Source organism: Myotis lucifugus, unplaced genomic scaffold (genome assembly GCF_000147115.1).
Source record: "Myotis lucifugus unplaced genomic scaffold, Myoluc2.0 scaffold_45, whole genome shotgun sequence".
NCBI lineage: Eukaryota > Metazoa > Chordata > Mammalia > Chiroptera > Vespertilionidae > Myotis > Myotis lucifugus.
The window spans coordinates 452,834-480,508 of record NW_005871093.1 but is presented as its reverse complement, the minus strand read 5'-3'; the positions used below and the strand labels follow the sequence as shown (position 1 = coordinate 480,508).

General features: G+C 47.5%; 4 protein-coding genes across 4 annotated transcripts in view; 3 read left to right on the top strand and 1 right to left on the bottom strand.

The window, feature by feature from the left end:
- The first annotated feature begins 1,213 nt into the window (after positions 1 to 1,213).
- On the top strand, positions 1,214 to 5,966 carry NUPR2 (nuclear protein 2, transcriptional regulator). Its single transcript, XM_023753408.1, has 3 exons — positions 1,214 to 1,304; positions 3,210 to 3,571; positions 3,879 to 5,966. Exons 1-3 carry the CDS (start codon positions 1,214 to 1,216, stop codon positions 3,915 to 3,917), a joined length of 492 nt encoding a protein of 163 aa, XP_023609176.1. The 3' UTR covers positions 3,918 to 5,966.
- Positions 5,967 to 10,010: 4,044 nt separating this feature from the next.
- Positions 10,011 to 14,528, top strand: CHCHD2 (coiled-coil-helix-coiled-coil-helix domain containing 2). The gene is made up of 4 exons (XM_006088208.3): positions 10,011 to 10,169; positions 11,978 to 12,224; positions 13,226 to 13,382; positions 14,232 to 14,528. Exons 1-4 carry the CDS (start codon positions 10,120 to 10,122, stop codon positions 14,240 to 14,242), a joined length of 465 nt encoding a protein of 154 aa, XP_006088270.1. The 5' UTR covers positions 10,011 to 10,119; the 3' UTR covers positions 14,243 to 14,528.
- Positions 14,529 to 17,073: 2,545 nt separating this feature from the next.
- PHKG1 (phosphorylase kinase catalytic subunit gamma 1) lies at positions 17,074 to 24,917 on the top strand. The gene is made up of 10 exons (XM_006088206.3): positions 17,074 to 17,206; positions 19,783 to 19,896; positions 20,371 to 20,549; positions 20,975 to 21,029; positions 22,825 to 22,890; positions 23,123 to 23,286; positions 23,669 to 23,759; positions 23,883 to 24,036; positions 24,208 to 24,333; positions 24,603 to 24,917. The coding sequence occupies exons 2-10, from the start codon at positions 19,814 to 19,816 to the stop codon at positions 24,846 to 24,848; spliced, it is 1,164 nt and encodes a 387-aa protein (XP_006088268.1). The 5' UTR covers positions 17,074 to 17,206; positions 19,783 to 19,813; the 3' UTR covers positions 24,849 to 24,917.
- Positions 24,918 to 25,824: 907 nt separating this feature from the next.
- The window catches only part of SUMF2 (sulfatase modifying factor 2), an 11,118-nt gene continuing 9,267 nt past the window's right edge, over positions 25,825 to 27,675 (bottom strand). The window contains 3 exon segments of the mRNA XM_023753407.1: positions 25,825 to 26,336; positions 27,546 to 27,562; positions 27,564 to 27,649. Coding sequence (XP_023609175.1) covers positions 26,249 to 26,336; positions 27,546 to 27,562; positions 27,564 to 27,649 — 191 coding nt within the window. The 3' untranslated portion in view covers positions 25,825 to 26,248.

Here is a 27,675-nt window from a genome sequence, read left to right as displayed (position 1 = left end):
GGATAGAACATGACTGTTTTTAAGATGTTTTAGGAATCTCTTTGATTAAATAAATAGTTGGCCATATTTTCTTTTGCTCCCCCAAACTCTTATATTAATCCAGTGAACAAATTTGATTAAACATTTTGTTGCCACGCACTGTGCTAGACACAGGGATCCCTACAGTCATGCTCTTCAATTCATGGGAAGGACAGACAGTAAACAAGAATCAGCCACACTGTGGGCAGTGCTATGAAGATGACAAAAGTGATGGGCTGGGTGAGGTAGGTAGGAAGCCCTCTCTAAGCAGGTGATATTTGAACTGAGACCCGGAGCATGAGAATAAGTCAGACTGTTGATTTTTGTCTGCATCTTACAGATTTTCATTTCTAATAAAAGTAAATGTCAATATTGAATATCCCACATAAACAAAACGCTCTTTGGGGGTTCTTTCATTTTTCCCTCAGAAAATAAGGGTCATGAGACCAAAAAGTGAGAAAACCACTATGGTTTATCCCCAGCCATGAGTGGTACATTTCTTTCTTTGACCTCATAAGGTACCATTGTGATGGAAATACAAACCACTCCTTTAAGGTCCTGGCTGGGCTAAAGTTTTAGTCCGTTAGAGACCAGGAAGCTGATTGGTGGTGACTTGTTGGAGTTGGACTAGTTGGCTTGTTTTCTCATAGTTGTGTTTTGTTGTTGTTGTTTTTTCATTGTTTCTATTTTTTTTACTTAATTTTTTTTCTTTTTATATTTCATTTTTTTATTTTATTTTCTCCTCCTCCTCTTCTTCTACTCATCCTCCTCTCTTTTTTCCTATTTTCATCACTGATCCACTTTAGTGAGTACAGATCTCAGAGAATATTTTTTTATTTCTTTAAGTCATCATGTCTGATGACTTTGTAGCCATCTCTGCCAATGAGGAGTGCCATATTGGCAACTACCTCATCCTCAACACCTTTGGCAAGGGATCCTTTGGAGAGGTTAGGCTGATCTGTCACACTGTCACCAGCACAGAGGTGGCTGTAAAAGTTGTCACCTGGCAGGGTTCCTCTGATGTTCTTCAAGAGATTCATTCTCTTAAGAGATTAAATCATCCCAACATTACAAAGTTGTTTGAGGTCATTACCATCAGGACAAAGTCTATATTTTCATGGAACACGCTAGTGAAGGAACCTTATTTGACTATTTAGAGAACTGTGGCCCCATGATAGAGAAGAAAGTCTAAGCCATGTTCCAGCAATTATTATCAGTGGCCCAGTATTGCCATCAGAGACACATAGTACTTCAGGATCTGAAGCCGGAGAACATTTCTCTAGATGGTGAGATAAGTGTTAAATTAGCAAACTTTGGCTTCAGTGGGGAATTTACAGAAGAGAAACAGTACATTCTGTGGCACCATCTCCTATATGGCCCCAGAGATCTTGCAGCTCGAATCCTATGAGTGCCCGAAGATGGACATCTGGAGCATGGAGGTAGCACTCTACAGGATGGTGACGGGAACTTCCATTTGTGGGGGGAAATTTTGAAGAAGTTAGGAAGATCTTGAGTGGGCACTTCTTTATACCATACTTCCTGACTCTGAAATGTCAAAGACTTTTACAGAACTTAATAACTCTCAACCTCAGCCAAAGATCAACAATGAAAGACATAATGAAGGACCACTGGGTCAACATTGGCCAGTCAGAGAAACTGAGGCCATACTTTGAACCACCCTGTGGTGACTTAGACCCAAAAGTAAATAAAGAACATGGGATATGAATAGCATGAGATACAGGAATCACTCACAGGAAGAATATATAACAACATCATGGGCACTTATCTAATACTAGATAGCATGAAAACCCCAAGATCGGGGGAAGGCCCTGAGCCTCCCCAGACCCCAACATTATTCTTTCCCCAGCACAGGGGTTTCAGACTTCAGGGCAGAATGGCCGAGGCCCTGGAACTCCACCACTCAGCCCAGAGTCAATGATGCCCACTCCCCCAGTAAGTCTGGGAGGACCACCACTCCCCCAGGCAGCATGCAAGCGAGGATGGCCATTCCCCCAGACTAGAAGAAAGGATGACCATTTACCCAGCCAGGGTGGAAGGGAGGAATTCCATTCCCTAGCCAGTCCCAAAGGAAGGACCACACAATCTCCCTATGCAGCCTGGAATCAAGGATTGCCACCCTGAGCCCAATCCTCCAACGTGACCCTGGGGGCTCCCCCACCACCCACAGCGGCAGCAGCATTGGTGGAGCCCCAGAGGGGACAACCAATGAAAACTGGCTTCAAGCTGGGCAGCAAGATGATGGACTCCAGCCTCTTCCTCTGGCCCACAGGGGGTGGGCTTGGAGGTTCTTAGGTTTTTCTTAAGATTCTTATGCTATAAGTTGTCCACTGACAAGCAGCATCTCAAAAGGACAAGAGTGAAGTCAATATAATTTTTTACAATAGTGGACAGCCAAAGCATGACTAGCCAAAGATGCTGGGGCAATCAAGCAGTACTTTCTGCATTTTAAATGTTGAACTATAAAGATGCTGAGCTCCAGAGACAGGCCATGTGGTGTGGGAGATGAGACAGAAGCTGGATGTAAGCAGCAAAGCAAGAAATACACGCTGTATTTCTGGAGAGACCATGGAGGTGTGCTAACTGCCGAGGCATTCTCTGCATGGCATTCACATCAGGACGGTATCCTGCATCCATGGCCTTCAGAAGCATCTTATCCAAAATACCTTGAGCTTGGAAGACTGCCTGGAGCCCCCTGGGGGCGGTCAAGAGGAGAAGCTGTCCTCCCTATGAGTCTGCCTGAATGAAAACTTCAGAGACTGGAACTGTTTTTCCTGGGGCCATTCTCCCTGCCCTGCTCTCCTTTGCTCCTATGTTTGTAGGGATTCTTATTAAAGTATTTAGCTCTCTCAAGTTTCCTAATAAACTTGATGCTCCAGAGAAAAAAAAGATGTCACCAGGGTTGGTTCCTCCTGAGGCCCTTCTCCTTGACTTGCAGATGACCACCTTCTTGCTCTGTCCTCATGTGGCCTTTCCTCTGTGCATATTAATTTACCATTTTTGACCAACATAAAGCAAGTGCAGGATCGGATTTTGCCAAGTGACCCTCTCCGACCGGGGCACACAGACCCAGGCGGAGGAAGGGGGTCACAGTTGACCCAGCGGGAAGCCGGAGACCTCGCGCAGGACACAAGCCCAGCTCTGTGACGTCAGCCTAGGCCCCGCCCCCTCAGGCGGAGCCAATCGCAGCGCGGGGCGGAGCCTCCAGAGGCGCGCGTGCGCCGGCTGCGGGCCAGCTGGGCGCGATGGACCGGCCCTTCCCAACGCCCCGAGTCTGGCGCAGCCGCTGCCGGCCGAGCTGTGCTCCGAGGAGGAGCTCTATGACTGCCCCGATTACTACTACCTGCGCGACTTCCCGGCCGGTGGGGCCGGACACAGCAAGGGCCGCACGCGGCGCGAGCGGGAACTGCGCACCAACTGGCCGGTGCCTGGCGGCCACGAGCGCAAAATCGCACAGAAGCTCCTCAACGGCCAGCGCAAACGGCGCCAGCGCAAGCTGCAGCCCCGGCCGCGCACTCGCCTCGCCTGCGCGCCGGTGCGTACCGGCCAGACCCTTGGGGCCCGGGGAGCCCCGTGAGCGCGAGCGCCGCGGGCCACTTCCTTGGTCCCCTACGATTCGACCCGGGCACAGTCGCCCCTTCGGAAGCGGCCCCGCCTTAGCGAGTCGCAGGTGGACCCCGTTACCCGCAGCTTATCTCCTGACTGCAGCTGGAATGGTGGAAGGGGCTAGGGAAGGTAGAAAACATCTTTTTAAAGAAATACAAGTGAGGGGTTTACTTCCAGTGTTGATGCTCGGACCAAAGAAAATAATTGATTTTTGTTTTTGTCTGATTTTTCTACAGGATACCGAAGGACCTGATAAAAAAAAGTCTTTTCTTTGACTCCAGCTGCAACTGGTCTTAAGGGGAGAGAATCCATGTTGGTCAACAGAATTTGGTTTTGGCATCGCTTAAGTTTACTGCTTCAACGGCCAGACTCTGGTTGTTAAGTAACATCCAAGTGGGTATGCCTTTTTAGGGTTTTTAATTAAAAGAGAGCAGCAGCAAGAGTGGCATTTTAACTCTTCTAGTGTTTTTTTTTTTTTAGTTGCTACAGTAACTAGTTTTAAGTCTACAAATATTTGCATTCTTCTTCCTAAAGTAAAGGTCACAAAGATGAATGGGGGGAGGAGAACAAAGATAGGAATTTGTACAAGATTTCAACTCAAGTGTGCAGGTTTAATATTTATTTTCCAAGAAAAGAAGTACTTTAAATTGTAATAGTGTCTGTTGAACCTAGTTGCTAGGTTCTCTGCACTTCACATGGCACAACAATCCTTTAAGGTGGACACTATCTCCATTTTAGAGAGGGGATTCTTGAGGCTCAGAGAGTTCACATATCTTTCCAGAGGTTGCACAGCTGGTTAGAAAGAAGATGGGCATCACAGATACTTTTGTAAAGCATTCGCTCTTTCCAGCATCACAATTTTCCTCAACTGTAGACAATGTTATGTGGTTCAGACCAACCACAAACCTCCATGTCCAAGGAAAAAAGTTGAATTTTAGTTTTAAAATTATACAGAATATGGCCGGGTACCTTTCCTTTATCTTCACTCTGCATTCATTCAGCCCTTGGCACCCAGTGGTGAATCCATGGTTAGGAGAGAAAGGTGTGTACTGGAAGGAGCAATCTGAATATTAATCCTAGCTGTGACCACCACTCTAGCAGTCAGCAAACTTCTGAGTGGCAACTACTTTCAAGTTCCAAGTCTCAGGTTTCTCATTTGTAAAATGGGAATAATATTGGATTACCTTGCCAAATTGGATTATAGATAAAATATATGAAACATCCGACACAGTTAAGGGCCTGACACATAATAGATGCTCAATAAATGGTAACTACTTTTAAGTTTACAGAATACAGTCCTTCCTCTCTGGTTACAAAATCTTTTTTATTTCACTCACTACATTAATTCTTTTCAATATCTCCAACATCAGGCAGTGTGTTATGGTAGGAATCGCTTTGGAGTTAAACTATACTGACTTGGTCAAGTTGCTTAAACTCTAGATTAATCTACCAGAAGACTGTTTTAATCATATAAACCCCTCAATCTTATAGGATAAAAAGCCTAGATATCTTACATTGTGCTGGAAATCATCTATTGGATTTTCTTAAGTTTTGACACAACTTCCAAAAAAACACTGATTCTTGCTTGATACAGGTCTTCTGTCCTCTAAACTCACCATAATTCTTTTTTTTAAAAATATATTTTATTGATATTTTACAGAGAGGGAGAGAGAGGGATAGAGAGTTAGAAACAACGATGAGAGAGATACATCGATTCAGCTGCCTCCTGCACACTCCCCACCGAGGATGTGCCCGCAACCAAGGTACATGCCCTTGACCGAATCGAACCCGGGACCCTTCAGTCCGCAGTCCGACGCTCTATCCACTGAGCCAAACCGGTTAGGGCACTCACCATAATTCTTCATTTGAATCTGTGCTGTTGTATTTAGCATACTATTTCCCCCTTTACAGTTTTAATCTTGAAACTAATTCCACCTATAATTATTTAAATGCCACTTTCTTTCTGAAGCCTTCACATTGATTGTCCATTCTTTGAAATCCTGTAGAACTTCACATAAGCACCCCTTAGCTACTTGTTCATATAATACTTTGTATTTTTAGATGATGAGTTAAAAAAATTTATTCATTCTTTTTTGTCTGATATGTGCAAAGCACTGTATTTATATGTCTTAGTTATAAAAAACAACCACTACATTTAGAGTATAAGAACCTTAATGTTTCAAACATTTCAATTCCTGCTGTAAAGTACAGCATACTCAGACAGACATAAGCCATGTTAAAGCAACACTCTAATGTGTGTTAACTAGATTTTGCTCATTTTAGATACTAGAATGTTTACAATTTAAATACAGTAATTGTAGAAATTGTGTATTAATTACTTATTGCTGTATAATAAATTACTCCAAAACCTAGTGGCTTAAAAGAACAAATACTTACTATCTCAGTTTCTGTGGGCCAAGGATTCAAAGTAGCTTAGCTGGGTGGTTGTAGCTCAGCATCTCAAGAGGTTGCAGTCAAGCTGTTGGCCGAGACCAGTCATTGGAAGGTTGCTTACTCACGTGGCTGCTGGCAGGCCTCACTTCCTTGCCACATGAGACTCCATGAGGCTGCTTAAGTGTCCTCATGATTTGACAGCTGGCTTTCCTCAGAGTAAGTGATCTGAAAGAGTGAACAAGGAGGAACCCACAGTACCTTTTAAGACCTACTCTCCGAAGTTGCACATCAACACTTTTGCTTTTTTCTATCCATTCAAAGTAAGTCATTAAATCCAGCTCACACTCAAGGGGAGATGGATCAGGCTCCACTTTTTGAAAGGCGTGTTAATTTGTGGGCATTTTAAACCACCATGGTGTTTAATATAAGTATGTTCACTGAAGCGAAGTTGGAAAATATGGACACACAAAAAAGAAGAAAGCACTACTCAATGGATAATGTCATTCTTTGGGTGTATATAATGCCAGTCTTTAAGATACATATATTTTCTCAAAATATAAACATTCTATGTGTACTATTTTGTAAACTGCTCTTTCATTTAGCATATTGTTAAGATACTTTTCATGTCAAATATTCTTTCATAACATTTTAAATGGCTGCATAACATTATATCTATGTACTAGCAGCCTGGTGCATGAAATTCATGCCCGGGTAGGGTCCCTAGGCTTGGCAGGCAATCAGGGCCAATCCGGGCCTTCAGGCTGCTGGCAGGGCCTTTCTTTGTTCTGCACCACCCCCTGGTGGTCAGCACATGTCATAGCGAGCAATCAAACTCCTAGTCCCTGGTTGAACTCCCAAGGGGACACTTGGCAAATTAGCCTTTTATACAGTGGTCCTCAAACTACAGCCCGCGGGCCACATGCAAATACAAATATTGTATTTGTTCCCATTTTGTTTTTTTACTTCAAAATAAGATATGTGCAGTGTGCATAGGAATTTGTTCATAGTTTTTTTTTTAACTATAGTCCGGCCCTCCAACTGTCTGAGGGACAGTGAACTGGCCCCCTGTTTAAAAAGTTTGAGGACCCCTGCTTTTATATATACACTGAGTGGCCAATTATGACCACCTGACATTTGTAGGCAAATTAGCTATAATTTCATGCTGAAGTTGCTAGAGGGCCAGACCATTATAAATAGGGAAGCAGGTTGTTTACCACGACAGAAGTGATTTTTTCCTGAAGATAACACGATTTAACAGCCTTTAAACGGGATATATTTGAATGTGAGTGGCCACATTATTATGACCACCCCATTAGTACTTCGTTGGGCCACCTTTTGCCTTCAATACTGCGGCGATTCTTCTTGACATTGACTCCATGAGATGTTGAAAGGTGATGTGAGGAATCTGACACCATGCCTGATGAATAGTACTGTCCAGTTCTGTGAGATTTGATGGTTGTGGAATCAGCTGCCTGATGGCTCTTTTAACTTCATCCTTGGATTGAGATCTGGTGATTGTGGGGGCCACCTAAGCAAGGTAAAGTCTCCCTCATGTTCTTGAAACCACTCCTGCACAATACGAGCACCGTGGCATGGCGCATTTTCTTGTTGGAAGAAGCCGTCCCCATTGGGATATGCCATCAACATGATAGGATGAACTTGATCAGCAACGATACTTAGGTATGTTGTGCTATTCAGACGCTGTTCCACACGAATTAAAGGGCCCAAATCATGCCAGGAAAACATGCCCCAAACCATAACACTGCCCTCACCAGCTTGAAGGGTTGTCTCATGCATATGGGGTGCATGCTTTCATGCTGTTTCTGCCAAATTCTCACTCTGCCACCTGTATGATGCAACTGGAAACGTGATTCATCGGACCACATGACTTTTTTCCAATGCTCGACTGTCCAATCCTTGTGTTCCTGTGCGAATTGGAGACGTTTTATCTTGGTAACTGCAGACAGCAAAGGTGTTCGAACAGGCCTTTGGCTTCCATATCCCATATGCAGTGTACGGCTAATTTGCCTACAAACGTCAAGTGGTCATAATAATCTGGCCACTCACGTTCAAATATATCCGTTCAAAGGCTCTTAAATTGCATTGTTTACCCATATCTTCAGAAAAAAATCACTTCTACTGTCGTGGTAAACCACCTGCTTCCCTATTTATAATGGTCTGGCCCTCTAGCAACTTCAGCACGAAATTATAGCTAATTTGCCTACAAACGTCAGGTGGTAATATCAATCAGTGTATATGTAGATAACATTTAATTCTATATTGTAGGACATTTAGATTGTTTATAGGTCTTTCCTATTTTACATATATTGTTAAATACCCTTACACTTAATTTCTTCTCACATATATGACTCAGTTTTTTCTTTGTTTTTCATGATTATTTCTTACATTCCTAGACATGGAATTTCTGGAACAGGATTTGTACAGTTTTAAAATTTCTGTTATCACTCAGCCAGTGTCGCTCAGTGGTTGAGTGTCAACCTGTGAACCAGGAGGTCACGGTTTGATTCCTAGTCAGGGCATATGCCTGGACTGCAGGCTCAGAATGGGCTCTTGATGAGTGCAGTAAAAATTCTACTCAAATTAAGTAGATAACAGAGGTTTTATTTTTTAAATATATTTTTTGTTGATTTCAAAGAAGAGGGAGGGAGAGAAACATCAATGATGAGAGAGAATCATTGATTGGCTGCCTCCTGCACGGCCTCTACTGGGGATCAAGCCCAAAACCCAGGCATGTGCCCTTGGCCAGAATTGAACCCAGAACCCTTCAGTCCACAGGCCGACGCTCTATCCACTGAGCCAAACCAGCTAGGGCCAAAGTCTTACCATTTATAAAGCTTTAATTTCTTTAAGAAGTCCTATGAAAATAAAACTTTGTTTTTCATGAAAAGGTTTTGCATTTACCCCTGGATTCCACAAACACCCTGCTGTTGCTGGAAAGGTTGTGTTAAACTCTGCTACCTCTGGTGGAAGGGGGGAAATTTCTGATGGGCATCCAAGAAGAAATGGAGGTTCCACCTCTGCTCTCTCGCCTCCATAAATTCTATGAAGCCCTCCTTGAAATGCCAGCAGCCAACTTTTCCCCTATACTGCGGAGGCTCTAAAATGTTACTGTTAAAAACATTTCACACCAACTATTACTGCAGCACAGGCCCTTGGGGCCTTTGCAATTGCTGTTCCCTCTGCCAGGAATGGTCTTACCCTTGGTAAGACCTGGCTTGCTTCCCCACTTCAAGGACTGTGCTTCGTCACCATCACCCGACCTGTACAGGCGCTTGTGTCTCTCCTCCCTGGATTTAAACCAAGGAAGCTGTAGTTTTGTTTCATTCGGCGCTGTCTCAACCCAGCTGGCAGTTGTAGATCAGAACATGTTTATCCGTGGATACTACCTCAGTTATGGGCACAAATCCTATAAGATATGGGAAATGTTTGAAAACGTATACTAATACATACACGTACAGCACGATTAACTTTTGCTGACTGGATCCGCAGACAACAGAAATACAAAAAGAACCAACTTTGTTTCGTCGATTCTTGTCTCAAGTTTTCACTTTCCCTCGGTTCATAATGCGTGCCCACACTGCCTCAAAAAATATTTATCTAAATGATTTAATGCTGAGAAACGTGAAGTAACTTGCCCAAGGTCCAGTGGTAGTCCCGACAGAGGTCTGACTCTCAAGGTTGGATGTGACGTACCACGTTAGTAATACAAACGTTTGAAGGAAGACGCACCGGACCTCGGACCCTTAACCAGCGACGGGTTCTGACTCACGCTAGGCTGGGACCCGCAAGTTCGCCACAGGCACTTCCGGTTTTCTAAACAGCCCCGGCGCCCAGCTCCTGACGCCAACAGCGTGCGACGAGGCGCCATCGCGTGGTCACGCTCTTTCAGTGACCTTCAGGGCCCTCGGAGACGTCAGCAAACGGAAGGCCCCTGCCTGTGCGCTGATTGGTCGCGCGCTTCCGGCCCCGCCCCCTGTCTTCCGCTCTCTCGCGCTCAGCCGAAGTCGCCGGGGTCTTCTAGGAGTTTCGCACTTGCAGACACCGACCCGCTGCGCAGTTGCGATGCCGCGTGGAAGCCGGAGCCGCACCTCCCGCATGGCCCCTCCGGCCAGGTGAGGTCCTCGCGGGGTTGGGGGCCCTGTGGGCGCCGTGACGCAGGGTGGCCGGGCGGAGGCTGGCGGAGGCCGCGGACGGGGCGTCTGAAGGCCAATGCGGCGGGGGCCCGACTTCGTGGCGCCTTTGGCTAAATGTTCCCATTAGTGGCAAGTTTTCTAATTTCGAACGCCCATGAGTTATTGCTTAAAATATTTCGTAGCTCATTTTAAGTTAAAATAGCCAAGTTGTAAAAAGAAGTGGAAACAGGCTGAAACGGTCAAAGTAGCAACAACAAAAAAGTGTAGAAGAAAGGTAACAATCGGGAAATGATCGGATTTCAATTCAGGGAATAATCTGTGAGCACCTGCCATGAGCAGTGAGCCTTTTGGGGTCTCAGCCTACGAGAGGACACAGCCACTAAGGCCCTCACGTGTACCTGACGATTTCTAATTTCTAAAATACTTGTAAAATGTACTGCCAGTTACACCTCATGGTAACCCTAGAGATCTGTTACCCCTACTTGACAGGAATAAGGAAACAGCAGACTCAGAATAAATTACTTGTCTAAGGTCATGCTTCCCGGAAGTGGGAAAGCCAGTGACCAATTCAGGACATTCAGCACAGGCCCTGTTGCTTCACTGGATTGTGTTCATACAGTGTGCGAGGAGTGTGAGAAGGGGTTCGCTTGTGAAAAGAAACTTCTGTTCAAAGGGCAGATAACCACATTTTTTAAAATATATTTTTTATTGGTTTCAGAGAGGAAGGGGGAGAGAGAAACATCAGTGATGAGAGAGAACCATTGGTCGGCTGCCTCCTGCACACCTCCTCCTGGGACTGAGCGGCAATCCAGGCATGTGCCTGATGGGGAATCGAACTATGACCTGGTTCATAGGTCAGTGCTCAACCGCTGAGCCACGCCGCCTGGGCAGTAACCACCTTAAAGTGAAATCATAAACTTTTGACCTGGCCTTATTTGGAGGAAGAATCTAAAAACGGGTAAGGGGGAGCATAATTTATATGAAGATTTTACTGAAATAGTTGAAAGCATCCAACTGTCCTACAGATGGAAGATAGTTGAGATTAATTTTGGTGTAACAGTTCAGGCAAGTCACTTCGTCACTGGGCTTCAGTGTTCTAATCTGTAAAATGGAGGAATTTGACTAGATTACTTCCCCAGATGAAGTGCAGGTCTTCATTCAAATGTTACCAGCTCAGGGAGATATCCTTTGACTGTCCTTAAGTTATGAAATCCCACAACATGCTCCCCCTCACTCCCTATTTTTTCCTTAGCACTTGTGATGAATTCTGTGAGAATATTTTAAACTCTTAATATTTTACAATTTTTACGAAGTATTGGAAAAACTGTGTTCTTTAAAGATACTGTGGGCTATTGAATACATGGAAATGGTTGCAAAGAAGCAGGAAAAAATAGTTTATACTTGGTGGTTACAACCCAAACAAAAGGTTAAAGAGAGAAAATGTAACAGAATAGTTTAGGGCAGTGGTCGGCAAACTCAGTCAATGGAGCCAAATATCAACAGTACAACGATTGAAATTTCTTTTGAGAGCCAAATTTTTTCAACTTAAACTATATAGGTAGGTACATTGTTATTAACTTAATTAGGGTACTCCTAAGGCTTAGGAAGAGCTACACTCAAGGGGCCAAAGAGCCGCATGTGGCTCACGAGCCGCAGTTTGCCGACCACGGGAACTTTAGGGAATTGTGTTTTGTAAAGTTTTCTTGTATGTATGTAGTATTACCTTGACAGTTTCCAAACCTGGTTGGAAGTAGGAACTGCATACTTTCTGTTCTTTACTTTAACAGCCGGGCACCTCAGATGAGAGCTGCGCCCAGGCCAGCACCGGCAGCTCACCCACCAGCACCAGCTGCACCATCTGCTGTTGGCGCACCTGCTGCACCCCGGCAGCCAGGTCTGATGGCCCAAATGGCAACCACTGCAGCTGGTGTGGCTGTGGGCTCTGCTGTCGGCCACACACTGGGTCATGCCATCACTGGGGGCTTCAGTGGAGGAAGTAATGCTGAGCCCTCAAGGCCTGACATCACTTACCAGGTAAGACTTTGGGCGGCATTGCCCTTCAGTGGTATATTTGATGAGGAAACCTAGTTATTTGTAAGTTCCTTGTGTGTAAGAACCGTGTGTAAATTTAGAATCCACAATGCGATTAACAGAAAATGTTTTATCGAAAGCCACGCTTGGCAGTTGAGTTAGTGCCTCAGGCCAGCATCAGTAAGTACTGTACAAATTTTCTTTTTTCCCAAGACGTAGAACTCTAGTAGTTCAACCTGATTCACTGTAAAACAGCCATTTTTTTTTTCTTATTTTAAATATTTTGTCTTGGTTACCCTGAACTAATTCAGTCTTGATCTTAGTTTTCTTTTTTATATTTTTTGATTGATTTCAGAGAGGAAGGGAGAGGGAGAGAGAGATGGAAACATCAATGATGAGAGAGAATCATTGATTGGCTGCCTCCTGCACCCCCCCTACTGGGAACCGAGCACCCCCAACCCAGGCATATGCCCTTGACCGGAATCTAACCCAGAACCCTTCAGTCCACAGGCCAACACTCTATTGACTAAGGGCTCAATCTTAGTTTTCAAAAAAATCTCTTTAGAAGCTCTTTGCTCTCTGATCTCTTACCTGACATTTGCCACTTGCCCCTCTTTCTGGGATTTGTGAATTTTCTCCTCTAGTGAACATGGGTGTGTACTCTGTTGTGATTCTGATAGACTTGAAACTCTCATCCACCTATTTTTCTATAGTAGTCCCATTTTTTCCTCCATGAAACTTCACTGGTCTTTAAATTCCAGATAACCATTTCATTTTACTTGCATCTTTGTTCTTGAATCTAGCTGATAACAACTGGAATTTTGCTAAAACTCATTTTCTGCCTTGAAAATATCTCACTTTCCATGTTATTAGCTGAAAACTTTAATTTGCAGCTGGATTTAGTTCTGTTTCCCAGTTAACCTCAAAGACAGTGGATACTGCTCTTTGTTCAGGGGTAAGTCTGATTTCCTTTCTAAACGTTCCTGAATGTTATGCCTTTGCAGGAGCCCCAGGGAACGCAGGCATACCAGCAGCAGCAGCAGCAGTTTGGCCCATGCCACTATGAGATGAAACAATTTTTGGACTGTGCCCAGAACCAGGGTGACCTTAAGCTTTGTGAGGGTTTCAGCGAGGTGCTGAAACAGTGCAAATTTGCAAATGGTAGGTGATATATCAATTCATGATTGAACTTGCATAGGCTCGATTTGTTTAATGGTTGTGCTCCTAGATCCTACAGAACTTAGGGAATATGTGTTTAATAAATTAAACTGACAAATTAGAGGAGATTTTGTTAAAATTACTCTAAAGATAAGCTAACTTCTAACGAACTAGCGCAGAGGTTTCTAATCATTATCTTAATCCTTTACCAGTTATGTTCTGAATCTGATTCTTCCTTAAATAGACATAGATTAGTGCGTCAGATCTTATTGAGGATAACTGCATGCAATCGATCTAGACTTAAAGTTATGAATACAAAATTAAAAGTTCAGGGATGCACATAAAGACTGATATTGGAATTCTGCATGCTGTATTAGACAAGTGTATTAAGTCCCTCACCGGAATTCTTAGATTTAGGCTTTCCGGAATGTCAACTGGTTTTCACATAATTTCCTTCCATCCACCTAAGAATACACCATCTATTAAAATGTTTGTTTTCATTTCCCCCCTTCATTTTGGGTAGGACATAAGGGAGAAGTTAATCTTTTCAGGTGGTTGAACTGTGGAAGTAAGAGATTGCATGTCCAAGTTCATCAGAATTCTTTGATGAAGCTACATCTAGTATCAAACTGGCTATAGTTCTGCCTCAGGTCTCTGTCCCCAGAAGCGCATGTGCCCTGTCTTTTCTCAGTTATGACAAATGCAAATGTTTTGTTGGTTATAGGATGCCCTCAATAACTTATTAAAGAAATTCTGGGGGGTTTTTTCCTCTCCTTTCATAATTGGGAGGGCTTCAGTTTAGTTAAGACTGTATAGCCAGTGCTCTTCTAAATGTACCTTTTTTATTTGCAGGATTGGCCTAATCAAGAAGGTCGCATTGAAGAAATGGGAAATCATCTCTCATGTCCAAGTTAACTTAGTATAAAAATATATAATTGATAGTGAAAGTATAAAACTATTAGTTAACTCTCCTATATCATTAATAGTTTCCTCGCCTCTGAATAGCAGTGGAAGAGAGTGTACTTACTGTGTAGAAGTTCATTAAGATGATAATTCAGTTTGGGGCTGAGCAGATGTTTGTGTGGCCTCCTTAAACCAGCTTTTGTGATGTTTGTGAATCAGTTACAATAAAGTGATTTTCTTCTGAAATGGTGTCCGGTAAATGTAAGGTAATAAATTTTAGATATAGTATATGCATCCTGAACATATGTATTTTGCAGAAGAACATAATTGTCTCAACATGTCTTTAATTTTATCTAGTTTATAGTCTCTGGACATGAAATTAGCATCTACCCAAAAGGCCTGGTAAAGCTCCCTGAGAAACTTTTGTAGGGAAATAGTTATGTAAGGAGTAGTTCACTAGCAAACATGTTGCCCATTAAAAAGGTTCCAGGTACTATAAGCCTTCAGAGCCAGTGTTCAATAAACTGAGCAGTCATAAGAAACTTTAAGATGAAGGGTAAGTGGGTTCCCTGTGGCCAGGTGAGCACTATTTGTCACTATTTCCCTAGAATATCCAATTAGTTTGATCAGAGATGAAAACCATTCTCTTAATACACGCAGTTCCCCAATAGATATTTTTCCAATTTTAGGCATTGTAGCTTCCGCTTCATGAAAGACTCAGGTGAGCGGCGATTGTCTTGAGGTGGACTCAATTTGAGGTGCACCATTTTTGTTAACCAAGCTCCAAACCTCAACTAAAAATTTTACTCTCGAGTTGATCTCTAAGTCTACATTATGCTCTTACACTTTTTCAATTTTCAAATGTGCCTTTCATAGGTTCTGTTATCTGGTTTTCCCCCTCTTAAGTTTTAGAGGCATCTTATTACAGGGTGAGTGGATGTTGAATGAGTGAATTACCCAGTTGCTGCCTCCTGTCCTCAGCTGTGTTCTTGGAGTGCCCTTTTCTACCAAATCATTCAGTTCCTGAAAGGGACCATGACTGCCTTACCCTGAGCACCTGAATGACCACAGATAATTCACTCCTGGCGAGTCCTCTAACATAGTTCCTCCTGGGTTCGTCAGTGGACTCCTTTGCCCGTTTTCCTGGAGGCTCATAGTGTTAATTGCCCCTTATATCCAAGGTGTGATGGTCTATAGTGGGTACCCAAATATCGTTAGTGTATCAAAGGAAAATAACTCGCAGCAATACATGCAAGAGTCTGCTGGGCCTCTTCCTCCCTGGAAGGAGCCATGGCTCCCCAGAGAAAGGCACTGGGAATAATCCTCTGGGTGCATTGGTCTTTTTCCCTGAAGTCAGAAGGGATTCTGTCATGCATTCAAAGTATAAACTAGTATGAGTCAAGTCTATAGCTTAGAATAAAAAAAGGCTTATTGACAGTAGGTAAAAGGATGAGACTGAAGTGTTTCCATCCTTGGAGCCAGAAGCTGCATCTCAATAAACAAGACCTTTATGCATAAAACTCAACCCTGACGTCATCTTCAACTCCTTTCCATGTAGCAATTCAGCAAAGTATTTCCCCAGAGTGAAAAAAGAGATGGTCAGCATGATAAAACGGAGAGAGCACTTGGACCTACATCTGGGGTTAATCTAGGCACTCCTACTCACCTATATTTTTACGCTGAACAAGTCAAACATTCTCTAAAATAGGCTAATACCAGAGTTTTGGGGTCCAAGTGAAGTGCTTTGTAGTATGCTAGTCAAATGGATGTTTATGGGCTCAGCTCCTGTGAAGCACATGTAGATTACCCCTCTCTTTGTTTTGTATATTAGAATTAAGGGTTTGAAAAAAGGTTGCTTTAGAATAGGGGAGAGCAATAAGTGTCCACTGTGTGCCACCATGTTGTATACATTATTTCCAATTCTGTCAGCCTCTTAAAGTAGAATCATACACACCCAAAGAGCTTGGAGTTGCACACAGAACCCATATGCTTTTCCTGGCACACTGAAGTCTTCCCCGTAGTTGCCTGGCCAACGTGGCTCAGTGGTTGAGCATCGACCTATGAATCAGAGGTCATGGTTCAATTATATGCTAATGATATGCTAAGGCTGCTGGGGACTGAGATGGGCCAGACACGCCCTGGAGCCCTCCCACAATCCCTCCTGGTCAGGGCATATGTCTGGGTTGTAGGCTCCATCCCCAGTAGGGGGCGTGCAGGAGGCAGCCGATAAATAATCCTCATCATTGATGTTTCTATCTCCCTCTCCCTCTCTGAAATCAATTAAAAAATATATATATAAAAAAATTCTTCCCAGTAGAAACGGCAGGCTGACAACAAAATGGGTTAAGGATGAGATAATGGAGGCAGATCCGAGGTCAATTCCTGAAGGGGATGTTCCCTAATCTTTAAAGTCTGCATTTTGTGGGGCAGGCACACAAACCATCCCTGAGCAGATCCTGATGTCCAGGTCCCAGCACTGGTGTGGGTGCACCAGTGTGCTGTTTCCTGATCACACCAAACACAGAAACGGCTCCCAGAGAAACAGGTTGGCTTTAGACCCTCTGGGCCTGGAGACCAAGTAGCTCCAGAAGGAAAATCGTCGCCTCATGCTGTCACGCCTGTTCCCAGGTCACCCGAACTTCCCTCACCCTCCACCAGAGGTCACCGCTGGCGAGACTCCTGTGCGCTGTCCCTTGCTGAGCCTTGGCCTGCATCCCGGGTTTGCTCTGGTGATTTATTTTTGGCACCTCAGCCTTCCCTAATCAAGTAGCAAAGCACGAAGGAAGAGCAGCAAAATATCCTGCTCCGGCCACAACTGTCGGCTCAGGACACACTGCAGTCCTCTGTTGTCCCCTCTCTCCAAGGGGCTCTGGGACCTTTGAGATTCCTGTCAAGTCCACTCAAGGGCCTGCAAGGACCTAACGGTGAGTAGCTGGGCCAGTGATGGACAAAACCAGGTGGCAGACAGGGTTAGGGGGAGGCTGTGGGTTAGAGAAGTAGAAACCCCGAAGTCCGTTAGACCCACTTCCCCTCTGAAGGCAGGTGGACCAGAAGAGAGGCAGCATTGACTCCAGAGTTTAGAAAGTGGGTCCCTGTGACTGAATCAGACTGAGTTTTGGAAAGGACAGTATGTTCCAGAAAGGATTAAACCTATTTGGTGACCCTTTTCAAAAGGATTTTGGGAAGAGTGTGGGGTGCAGGTGGAGGCAGTGAACAGACGCATAAAATCAGCCCCAAGTTAGGCCTGGAGCCAAAGGAGGGAACAAGAGAAACCTCCCCAGCCCACACCAAGAGAGATGAATGCCGTCAGAACCAGCTGGACCTGGCCATGCCGTGGAATGCATCCCCAGCCGGTGGCATCCTGGGTGGGTCCAGATGTATTCTCTGCCCGGGGAGGGCTGGGGGAAGGGAAGGAGCTGGTGCTACGCAGTGTTGAGAACTTATAAGGACTTGCCAGGAAATGAACTTGATGTTACAGGGAACAGACTCTCCTGTGCTCAGTTGGGGTTGCTGACAGGACAGAAGCAGCCTGCTGCTGGCAGGAGGCTTCTGATAACCAGGCACCCAGCAGTGGGGACACCAGGCTTCCTGGAACGGCCAGCCCGAGGCCTGAGGCAGCCAGGGCTGCAGCTTGGCTGGTCAGCAAATCAGCCCCTGTGACAAGCCAGGCCTTGTTGGGCCCAGAAAAGGCAGTAGATATGGGACTAGAAGAGTTTGGGCCCTGCTCAGTGGCAGCTTGTGCCCATTTTCTGTCTGCTGTTCTTCCTGTTGGTGGATGACTTTCTCCATTCCTCAAACCCTTCATCCAAGGTCAGTGCCCGGAGCTTAGCTCCTCTGTCCAGGCCTGAATGTCCTGGCTCTGTACTGCCCCACACTGTGGCAGGACCACTCAGGGCTCACAGGCCATCGCTAGTAGGACATGGGCCATTCTGCTGACAGACCCTGCGCCAAAAGAATACCTCTACCATCAACTCACCCTCCGGGAGCAGCTCCTGCTACGTGCCTGCACTGGATGCATACAGAGGGGCAGGATGGCTGGGGCTGGGACATCCTAGACAAGATCACAGCTTAATGGGGGACATGACAGCACACACTGACAAGTGATAGCAGAGGCTGGGGCCAGAATTCCCCCATCAAGCTCTGCATCCCTCAGGGCATCTGGCACAGTGCTTTTCAAAGAATATAAAAGGATGAAGGCATGAAAGATGGTTATGAAAGTCCAGGGTAAAGACAAAATGAGTGAGGAAGGAGCATGTTCTGAAAGAAGGGGCGTTTTCAGGGTCAGACAGGACTGGGGTAGATAAGGACAGGCTGTAAGAGCAGCATATTAAGAAGATGAAATTGTGCGGCTTCTACCTTTTCCACAAGTGCAGAGAGCAGGCAGAAGTAAGCAGGACCAACCTCATGTCCTCAAAGAGGAAAGGAAGCCACTTTACTTTGCCCTCTGGAGAGGTTCTCTGTGGTTCTGTCTAAATGTATTTTTATTGATTAATTTTAGAGAGAGAGGGAGGGAGGGAGAAAGACATAGATTTGTTGTTCCACGTATTTATGCATTCATTGGTTGATTCTTGTATGTGCCCTGACCAGGGATTGAACCCACAACCTTGGCATATTGGGATGATATTCTAACCCAGTGGTTCCCAACCTTTTTTTGGCCATGCCCCACCTAAGCATCTCTAAAATCCTGATGCCCCCGCCCCACCCCCGTGACATATAATTCTTATTATTTAAAAAGTGAACTTCTATTCATGTGGAGGAAGCCTAAAAGGCCATTAACTTGGTCTAAACAAGTTTCCAAAGAACATGGCATCCATGAAAGAGAAAAATGAAAGAACAAAAGGACAGTTGAAGTACTGAGGAAATCACTAAGAAATTGTTAAAAAATAATATGAAGTGATATGAAAAAATAGCAAAGTTTCAAAACACATAATAGAGAACTGAAATGCATAAATAGGTCACAATATATATTTATAGACTGTATATGAGGCCCCTAGAACCATAAGAAATGCAAAAAAGTCACTGTTAATAACTCATTCTTGAATTGCCCCCCTTAAAAATCAAATTGCCCCCCCCCCCCCCGAGAGGCATGTGGCCCACTTTGGGAACCACTGCTCTAACCAAATGAGCTAACCAGCCAGGGCCTCGGTGGTTCTTTCTAAAATCAAGGCTGTGCCGGCCTCCTCAGAGCTAACCTTGGGTCCCGATGTCCCCGCAGGCCTGGGCCTGGCTGACTATCCCCTCCCCCAGGGGGAGCAGCTTACAGTGAGAACATGCAGGGAAACATGGTCACCTGGACTCACAAGAGTTTACAGCCAGTGGGAAGAACGATGCTCGACTCTTTTCAAAGCATTTTTTCAACTCTCAAACATTCATTTTGAACATTCACAATAGTCCAGCCCTGTGCCAGGCGAGACAAAAATGGGTGAAAACCGGTTCCCACCCTCAAAGAGCACATCCCCCAGGCCGGGAGCGCTGACAGCATCTTTCTGTTCCCTCTCAGAGCCCTTCAGAACCATCCCAAGGAGCTGAGCATGACGCGGGACGAGGCGCAGCTGGACTCACATTCCACAGAGGGTTTCTATGAGAACTATGAGCCCAAGGAGATCCTGGGCAGGTAAGGCCCAGACCTTCCCCAGGAAACGCTGTCCTAGGCTCCAGCCGGCTCTGCCAACCTCTGGGCCAATCTCTGCTGGACCCTGGGCACCCAGGCCATTTCCATCCCTCAGTTTGGGTCCTCCCCTCCTGACCAGGAAGATAGGGTGTGAGTACCCAGATCAGTGACTTCTCCTGGCAAAGAGCTTCCCGCAACCCTGACTGACGCTGGTGACAAGCACATCCAAACCCAGCTTTGGGCCAGGGTCAGAGATCAGGGGTCAAAGGAAGCTTATGGCCTTGAGAGTGTACGGCCTCTTTCTATGTGTGAACGAACGCTGAACTGGGAGTTAAGAGGCCTGAGACCAGGCTTGTGACTCATCAGCATCCTACTTCTCCCAAAAGCTCACAGGGAGTTGGGGGACAAGGCAGGACATCTTTGCTGTGGCCTGGACTTGAGGCACCCGCTGAGACCACCTGTCCTCTGCACCCCCAGGGGAGTTAGCAGTGTCGTCAGGCGCTGTATCCACAAGCCCACGCGCAAGGAGTATGCTGTGAAGATCATTGACGTCACCGGCGGGGGCAGCTTCAGCCCCAAGGAGGTGCGGGAGCTGCGAGAGGCCACGCTGAAGGAGGTGGACATCCTGCGCAAGGTGTCAGGGTACCCCAACATCGGTGAGTGCTGGCTCCCAGCCACAGCGGGGTGCTCCACCTTGCTTCTGCCCTGAGAACCCAAGTCAGGGAGTGCAGCCCACCATGCAGCTAGCCAGAATTGTCCAGGGTGTCTCCTGCACCCTGAGGCTTGAGGTTCCCAGCTCCAACCTCCAGGAAGACTGCTCTGGGGATTCAGCTCGAAGCCTCCTCTCCCAGCCAGACAGAAAGGGTCACCGGCAGGTCTGGGACTGGGTGAGGGCGGGGGAGTGGGGTGTGAAGTCACTGGGCCTGCCCCCTCCCCTGGGGGGCCTCCTTGGAGTAGCATCCAGATACCCCCTTCATTTGTGCAGTCGGCCCCAGCAGCTTTCCTCCCCCTGCCCCTAGACCCCACTGCCTCTGCCCAGGCTCCTCTGCTCCCTGAGGCAAGCCAGCCATTTCCATTTCAGTACAGCTGAAGGACAATTATGAGACCAACACTTTCTTCTTCTTGGTGTTTGATCTGTAAGTACCCAGCCCTGGAACCAGCCATACCCCGAGGCTCAATCGGAGAACTTCCTATTGTGGTCTCCCATCCAGCAGCCAGCCCGCTACACTGTAGATGCCAAGTAGGATCACAAGTGCTTTAGGCAGGTCAGCCCCTGGGGTCAGGCTGCCCGGCTTTGAATCCTGGGTCCACCACTTATGGGCTGGAGGCTTTCTTTCTTTCTTTATCTTGTTAATCCTCACCCAAGGATACTTTTTGCCAGTACTTGTTAATCCTCACCCAAGGATACTTTTTGCCAGTGATTTTTAGAGAGATTGGAAGGGAGGGAGGGATTGGAGAAGAGGGAGAGAGAGGGGGCGGAATGTGAGAGAGACGCGACTGGCTGCCTCCCACGTGCACCTGACTGGGCCAGGGAGTGAACCCACAATTCAGAGACGTGCCCTTGACTGGGAATCAAGCCTGAGACCCTTGGGCTGATGCTCTATCCACTGAACCACACGGGCCAGGGCATTATTGCCCTTTTTGTTAGAAAAGGTTCCCAGCAAGAAGAACTCCCTGGCTCATTGCTTCCCCACTCCACTGAGTCCTTGTTGAGGAACAGAAATCTCTCTGCATGGCTCGCTGTTAAAGGGGTGTCTTGATTTCTCCCTATATAACAGCTAATTTAGGGACTGGGTTTCTTGAGAAAATTATTCAGGTAAACTTTGTATTGTTGGAACGTTTCCTATTGTGGCCCTACTGTGGTTTTGCTTGGAGTAACACGTAACTTGGCCTGTGTGTACAATTAAACGGCCAGCTCCAGAAGGCAGAGCCTGCTCATGTACCTTGCACAGTCCCCAGTACTTACAGGTAAACCTGCTGCTGCTGCTGCTGCTGCTGCTGCTGCTGCTATTGCTAATAGTGTCTTTAAGTTGGAATTAAAACGACAAAAATGGGACTCACATGTTGCTTTTTAGGAACACAGTACAGATAGTGTATAAAGCAGGGCTTATATCTGTGAATTCTAGGTTGTTTCTTCAAATGGAACCCCTCTCCCTGCCCTAGCAGCTAAGCTCAATGGTTTTCTTGCCTCTCTGGGACTCCAGCAACATCCCTTGTGCCCTAGGAATCCAACTGCTTTCCCTGGAGGAGCGGGTGAGAGGGGGCAGGACGCACCTTTCCTATTTAACACAGGGAGACTTTCCCAGGGACCCTCCAGACTGGACCAGCCGCAGCTGTCCCAGCTCCGCTCAGTGGCCCTGTCCTTGGGGGCAGCTCAGATGTCCCTAACCTTTGAAGAAGTTACTTGGGGAATCTATTTTTAATGCTGCCCCAAGCTGCCCTCCAGGTTATAACTAGATTTTTCTAACGGACACCTCTTTATAGAGCATCCTAAGAAGTGAGAAGATTGAACTGCAATTCTTAATCCTAACAGGCACAACTGCTCCTCCAACACTCAACACTCATTCCATTTGTGCCTGAAAAATATCAGGATACTCTTGTCCTTCTGATCGGGGTCTGGGCCCTTGGGCCAGGAGGGCCTTCGGCCAGTTTTTCATCTCCCAGCCCTTGATTTTGGCCCTGATAGATCTGTCCATGCTGTCACTCCCACAGATGGGAGAGACTCTCACACTGATGCCATACCACCCCTCCAGCCTCCCTTGCTCTTCTTCCAATCTTCCCAGACAACCTCTCCACTCACTTCCCAGCTCCTCCCTGCAGACCCTGGTCCTTTGCCTCTGGAGGGATTAGGGTGAGGAAGAGCTCTCTGGGAGCAGGCTAAGAAGGGGGTGGTCTTGGATCAATCCAGCTACAAACCCTCTGTCACCACAGGATGAAGAAAGGGGAGCTCTTTGATTACCTCACTGAGAAGGTCACCCTGAGTGAGAAGGAAACCAGGTGAGGGTCCACTTGCCCCTCTCCCCACTCCCTGCCCAAGCCCCAGTGCGACAGGCACCCAGGCCTCGGAGGGTGTGCACCGCTGGGTTGTGACCTCCCTCCTTGGCTCAGCCCGGCCGTCCCAGCCGCCCTCTCTCCTGTGCAGTCGGCCTGGTATGTGGGCTTTGGTCTCCCTCCCCGCCACCTGACCCTGCAGAGGAGAGCAGAGTGACACGCTCCTGTCCCACCCCAGGAAGATTATGAGAGCCCTGCTGGAGGTGATCTGCACCTTGCACAAACTCGACATCGTCCATCGGGACCTGAAGCCCGAGAACATCCTCTTGGACGATGACATGAACATCAAGCTCACCGACTTTGGCTTTTCCTGCCAGCTGAAGCCAGGAGAGAAGCTACGAGGTCCGGTAACGAGGCCTGGCTTTCTCACCAACTCTCCCAGGAACAGAGATTGCCCGGGACCCTCCTCTATATCCCCCCAGAATAAAAATCCTATCATTTCAGGGTTAGGTGCCTTTTCAGGCAGGTCCTCTTCTCAGGACTGAGTTGAGCCAGGTTCCCACGGCCTGAGTTCTAGGCCAGAATAGTTGGATGTGACCAGGGAACCAACAGGCCCCAAGTGGGTGGCCCTACGAGCCAGCTCTGGCCCCTGCCCTTGGCCCTGAAGTTGGCCAGTGCTAGGCGAGTCCCAGTCCAAGCACTATTTCTGTTCTATCTTGTTTCTTCGGACCTTCTTCTTCCAAGTGCCCCCTGCTGACCTATCTGATGGTAACTGTTCCTGCAGAGATCTGTGGGACCCCCAGTTACCTGGCCCCCGAGATCATTGAGTGCTCCATGAACAGTGACCACCCGGGCTACGGGAAGGAGGTGGACATGTGAGTGTGTTGGGGGGAAGGGACAGGGATGCCAGCATGGCCGGACCACCTGGCTGGGGAGGGGAGGAACTGGCCGGAGCTACAGCCAGTCCCCCTGCCTTCCTCCCACCCACCTGGTGCCAGGTGGAGCACAGGGGTCATCATGTACACCCTACTGGCTGGCTCCCCGCCCTTCTGGCACCGGAAGCAGATGCTGATGCTGAGGATGATCATGAGCGGCAACTACCAGTTTGGCTCACCCGAGTGGGATGATTACTCGGACACCGTGAAAGACTTGGTGAGGGGCCAGGCCCGCTGACTCCTGGGCTCAGGCGAGGGGCAGTCCACCGCGGGGGGAGGGGAGTGTGCCAGGCACAGGATGGAGGGGTCTGCTAGGAGACCCCATGGCTTCTGAAGCGCTGGCAGGGAGCCTGCCTTGCTGTTTTCACTACCCACCTCGTTCTCTCAGGTTTCCCGCTTCTTGGTGGTGAACCCCCAGGGCCGCCTTACGGCAGAAGAGGCCTTAGCGCATCCCTTCTTCCAGCAGTATGACGTGGAGGAAGTGCGGCACTTCAGCCCCCGGGGCAAGTTCAAGGTATTGAAGCTCCCTTCCCACCCAGGGCCCTGGAGCCCAAGCCCCCCAGGGACCACTACTCACACTACTTACAGGCTAGGGTTTCCAGGGCACCTGCCCTCCCCCTCCCACTCACCCGTGATGGTTCCCAGAACTCTGTCTCCAGGGAAGACAGATGTCCTCTGACAGTCTAAATGCCTGCCAATACTGGTAGGGCTGGAACTGGGGGAACACTGGGAAGGACCCAGCGGGGGCGCTCCAGGCTCTCAGTCCTGGCCCTCCCTCCGCAGGTGATCGCTCTGACAGTGCTGGCTTCAGTACGGATCTATTACCAGTACCACCGGGTGAAGCCTGTGACCCGGGAGATCATCATGCGTGACCCCTATTCCCTCCGGCCTCTGCGCCGACTCATCGATGCCTATGCTTTCCGAATCTATGGCCACTGGGTGAAGAAGGGCCAGGAGCAGAACCGGGCTGCGCTCTTTGAGAACACACCCAAGGCTGTGCTGCTCTCCCCGGTTGAGGAGGACTACTGAGGTGCTGGCAGGAGGGATGCGGGGGAGGGGTAGGCAGGGAGGGGAAGCCACGGAAACACTCGTCAAAGGAATGAGGTTGTGCAGAGAAGGCATTGGTCCAGGCCAGGACCGCTGGACCTGGGCCACTCTCCCCTCAGAGGCTCTGCACAAGCGAAAGGCACTCCCATCACAATGCAGTTGGGGCCTGGGCACAGAGGAGGGCACTGGCTTCTCCACCTCCCAGTGGTACCACCATCTCAGTGTCTGCTCAGGGGAGGCCCAGAGTTACTGACCCTCGGATGCACTTCCCTTAGGGTCCCAGGGTGAGGAGAAAACAGACAGCCGTCTGATATACAGTCACGGGGGATTTTACTGACCTCACAATGTCCAGTGACACCATGGGAGCAGGTCCTTCTCCTGGGGACAGGTTTCCAGAGGCATAAGGAAGCCCTTGCATAATTAACAACAGAAAGGGACACTTCTCATGTTTGTCTTTCTGGAGTATCATTTACTTTGTGACTCGCAGGAGGCACAGTTTGGCCTGGTTAATAATACCCTGTTCTCCTAGACCAGCGGTTCTCAACCTGTGGGTCGCGACCCCTTTGGGGGTCGAATGACCCTTTCACAGGGGTCGCCTAAAACCATATATAATTACATATTGTTTTTGTGATTAATCACTATGCTTTAATTATGTTCAATTCGTAACAATGAAAATACATCCTGCATATCAGATATTTACATTATGATTCATAACAGTAGCAAAATTACAGTTATGAAGTAGCAACAAAAATAATTTTATGATTGGGGGTCACCACAACATGAGGAACTGTATTAAAGGGTCGCGGCATTAGGAAGGTTGAGAACCACTGTCCTAGACCCTTTGAAGACTGAATTGCGCTTTAAAGAGCCCACATTTCTGCATTTCACATACAGAGAGTGGAAATCAAGTGCCTTCAGAGGCACACAGAAACACTATACAACTGAAGGCAGCATCTCCTTTCCACAGCAATTTGCTGGGAAAACAGAGAACTGGGGAAATTCTGCCCTAAGAAACAATGTCAGGTCCCTGAATCAGACACCGAGAAAGGGGGAGGGAACAGACTTAAAAGGATTTTAACACACTGCCTTTAAGAGGACGCTGCCCCAATTGTTTGAGTACTTGGCCCCTGTATAGTTGATATTTGACCTCTAATAAAAACACCCAGCTCCTGGCCACAATCAGCAAGTTGGGGCCCTTCACCAAGAGACATGGCCTCCTCTGAGGTGAGAGGCCTCTCCCGCCCACCTGCCACCAGGTGAGAGGTGCCCGTCAGAAGGGGTAGAGGAGGAGAAGATGGAAGTTGAAGAGCTTGGCTGTTTGAAATGTGGCCAGTGAGTGGCATGGGTACCACGGGGCACTCTTCGTGGCTGTGCGTGGCTGCTCACAGCTCCCCGGGCAGTCGGCCTATATTGGAAGCACAGCGGAAGCCTAGGTTGTCAGACGCTGAATCTGGAGTGTTGCCCATCCTGCCACCAGAGAAGGGGAGAGAGAATGAACATGTTGAGAAAGGGGCCTTGGGCCTTACCCAACTTTCCTGTTCCACCTCCCAGGGCCTGCTGCGACCTGGGGGGCCCAAGGACTGTGGAGGGCGTGGTCGGGAAAGAAGCCTGGTCAGAGGGCAGTCCCGGGGACATGAAGCGGCCTTGGGGCTGGGTGGAGGAAGTGACGGTGGTCCTGAGAGACTGAGCTGGAAGGCAGGAGAGGCCATGACTAGTGCCTGTGACTGTTGGTGGTTAGGAATAACTCAGCCGGAAAAAACCTGTTGGCAGTTAGTGAGATTATCACAGCGCCAGTCAGTTCTCCTACTTTTCAAAGAAGTTTCAAGTGAATTCCCTCGCTTGCCATTTCCCCACTGCTATGGAAGGCAAGATGTGTTCACCATTTTAGAGACCCAGGAGCAGATACTAGAAAGAGTTAAATGTCTTGCCCAAGACCAGCTACTGCTCCAACAGCACAACAGAATCAATGTCAAACCCAGTTTCCTGGTTCTAGGCCAGTACTTTTTTTACCACTTTGTCCTAAAAGAGAGAGAATTCAGGGGCCTTTGTGGGTCAAAGAAATACCTGCAAATCTGATATCCTGAGTGGCCTCTACAGTCCTTATGGAGCCAAAGAGTAGGAGGAGTTGCAGGGAGATCAACCAAAATAAATCTATAGGCCAACGAAGCAGCAAGTCCTAGCAGGGGACCAGCAGCCTAGGATGCTTCCATCCAGGTGCCACCACTAACCACCTGTCTGAAATGAGCAGGTCCCAGGACCCTCCTGGGCCCATTTTTAACTTGACTGTAAATCAAAATGGTTGTAGAAATGATTTTCCATGTGCCCGCCTGTTTGAAGAGTCACTATTTCCATGACCCTTGGCCATGACCTATTGATGTGGCCATTCTACTTCCCTCCCTCCGCACACCTACTTATGAGGACATGAAGAGAAGCCCATGTAACTGAGATGCTGGACACAGAGTCTCCCTGGGTGTGAGAGCTGAGAAGAAAAGGCACAAGCTGTCCTGGACTGTTTTCTTTTTCCTGGCAAGCGCTACCTGCTTCCTTTTTCAGTACTAACATCTCCTGGTGCAAGGTAGAGATGCAGAAGGAGTGCCAACACCAGTTGTGGTGCCACCCTGTGCTCTGGGAGGTCACCTCCAGCCCCTTCAGCCCTCAGCTACCAAGCTCCTCACCCTGGTGGTGACCCGGGCCCGGGTGATTGGCAGAGCCATCGGATGTGTCGATCCCGGATGTCCCCCGGAGGACACGCATAATCTTGGTTTGCTCCTTGGTATGGTGAACTGTCCACTCCCACACGTTTGCCCAC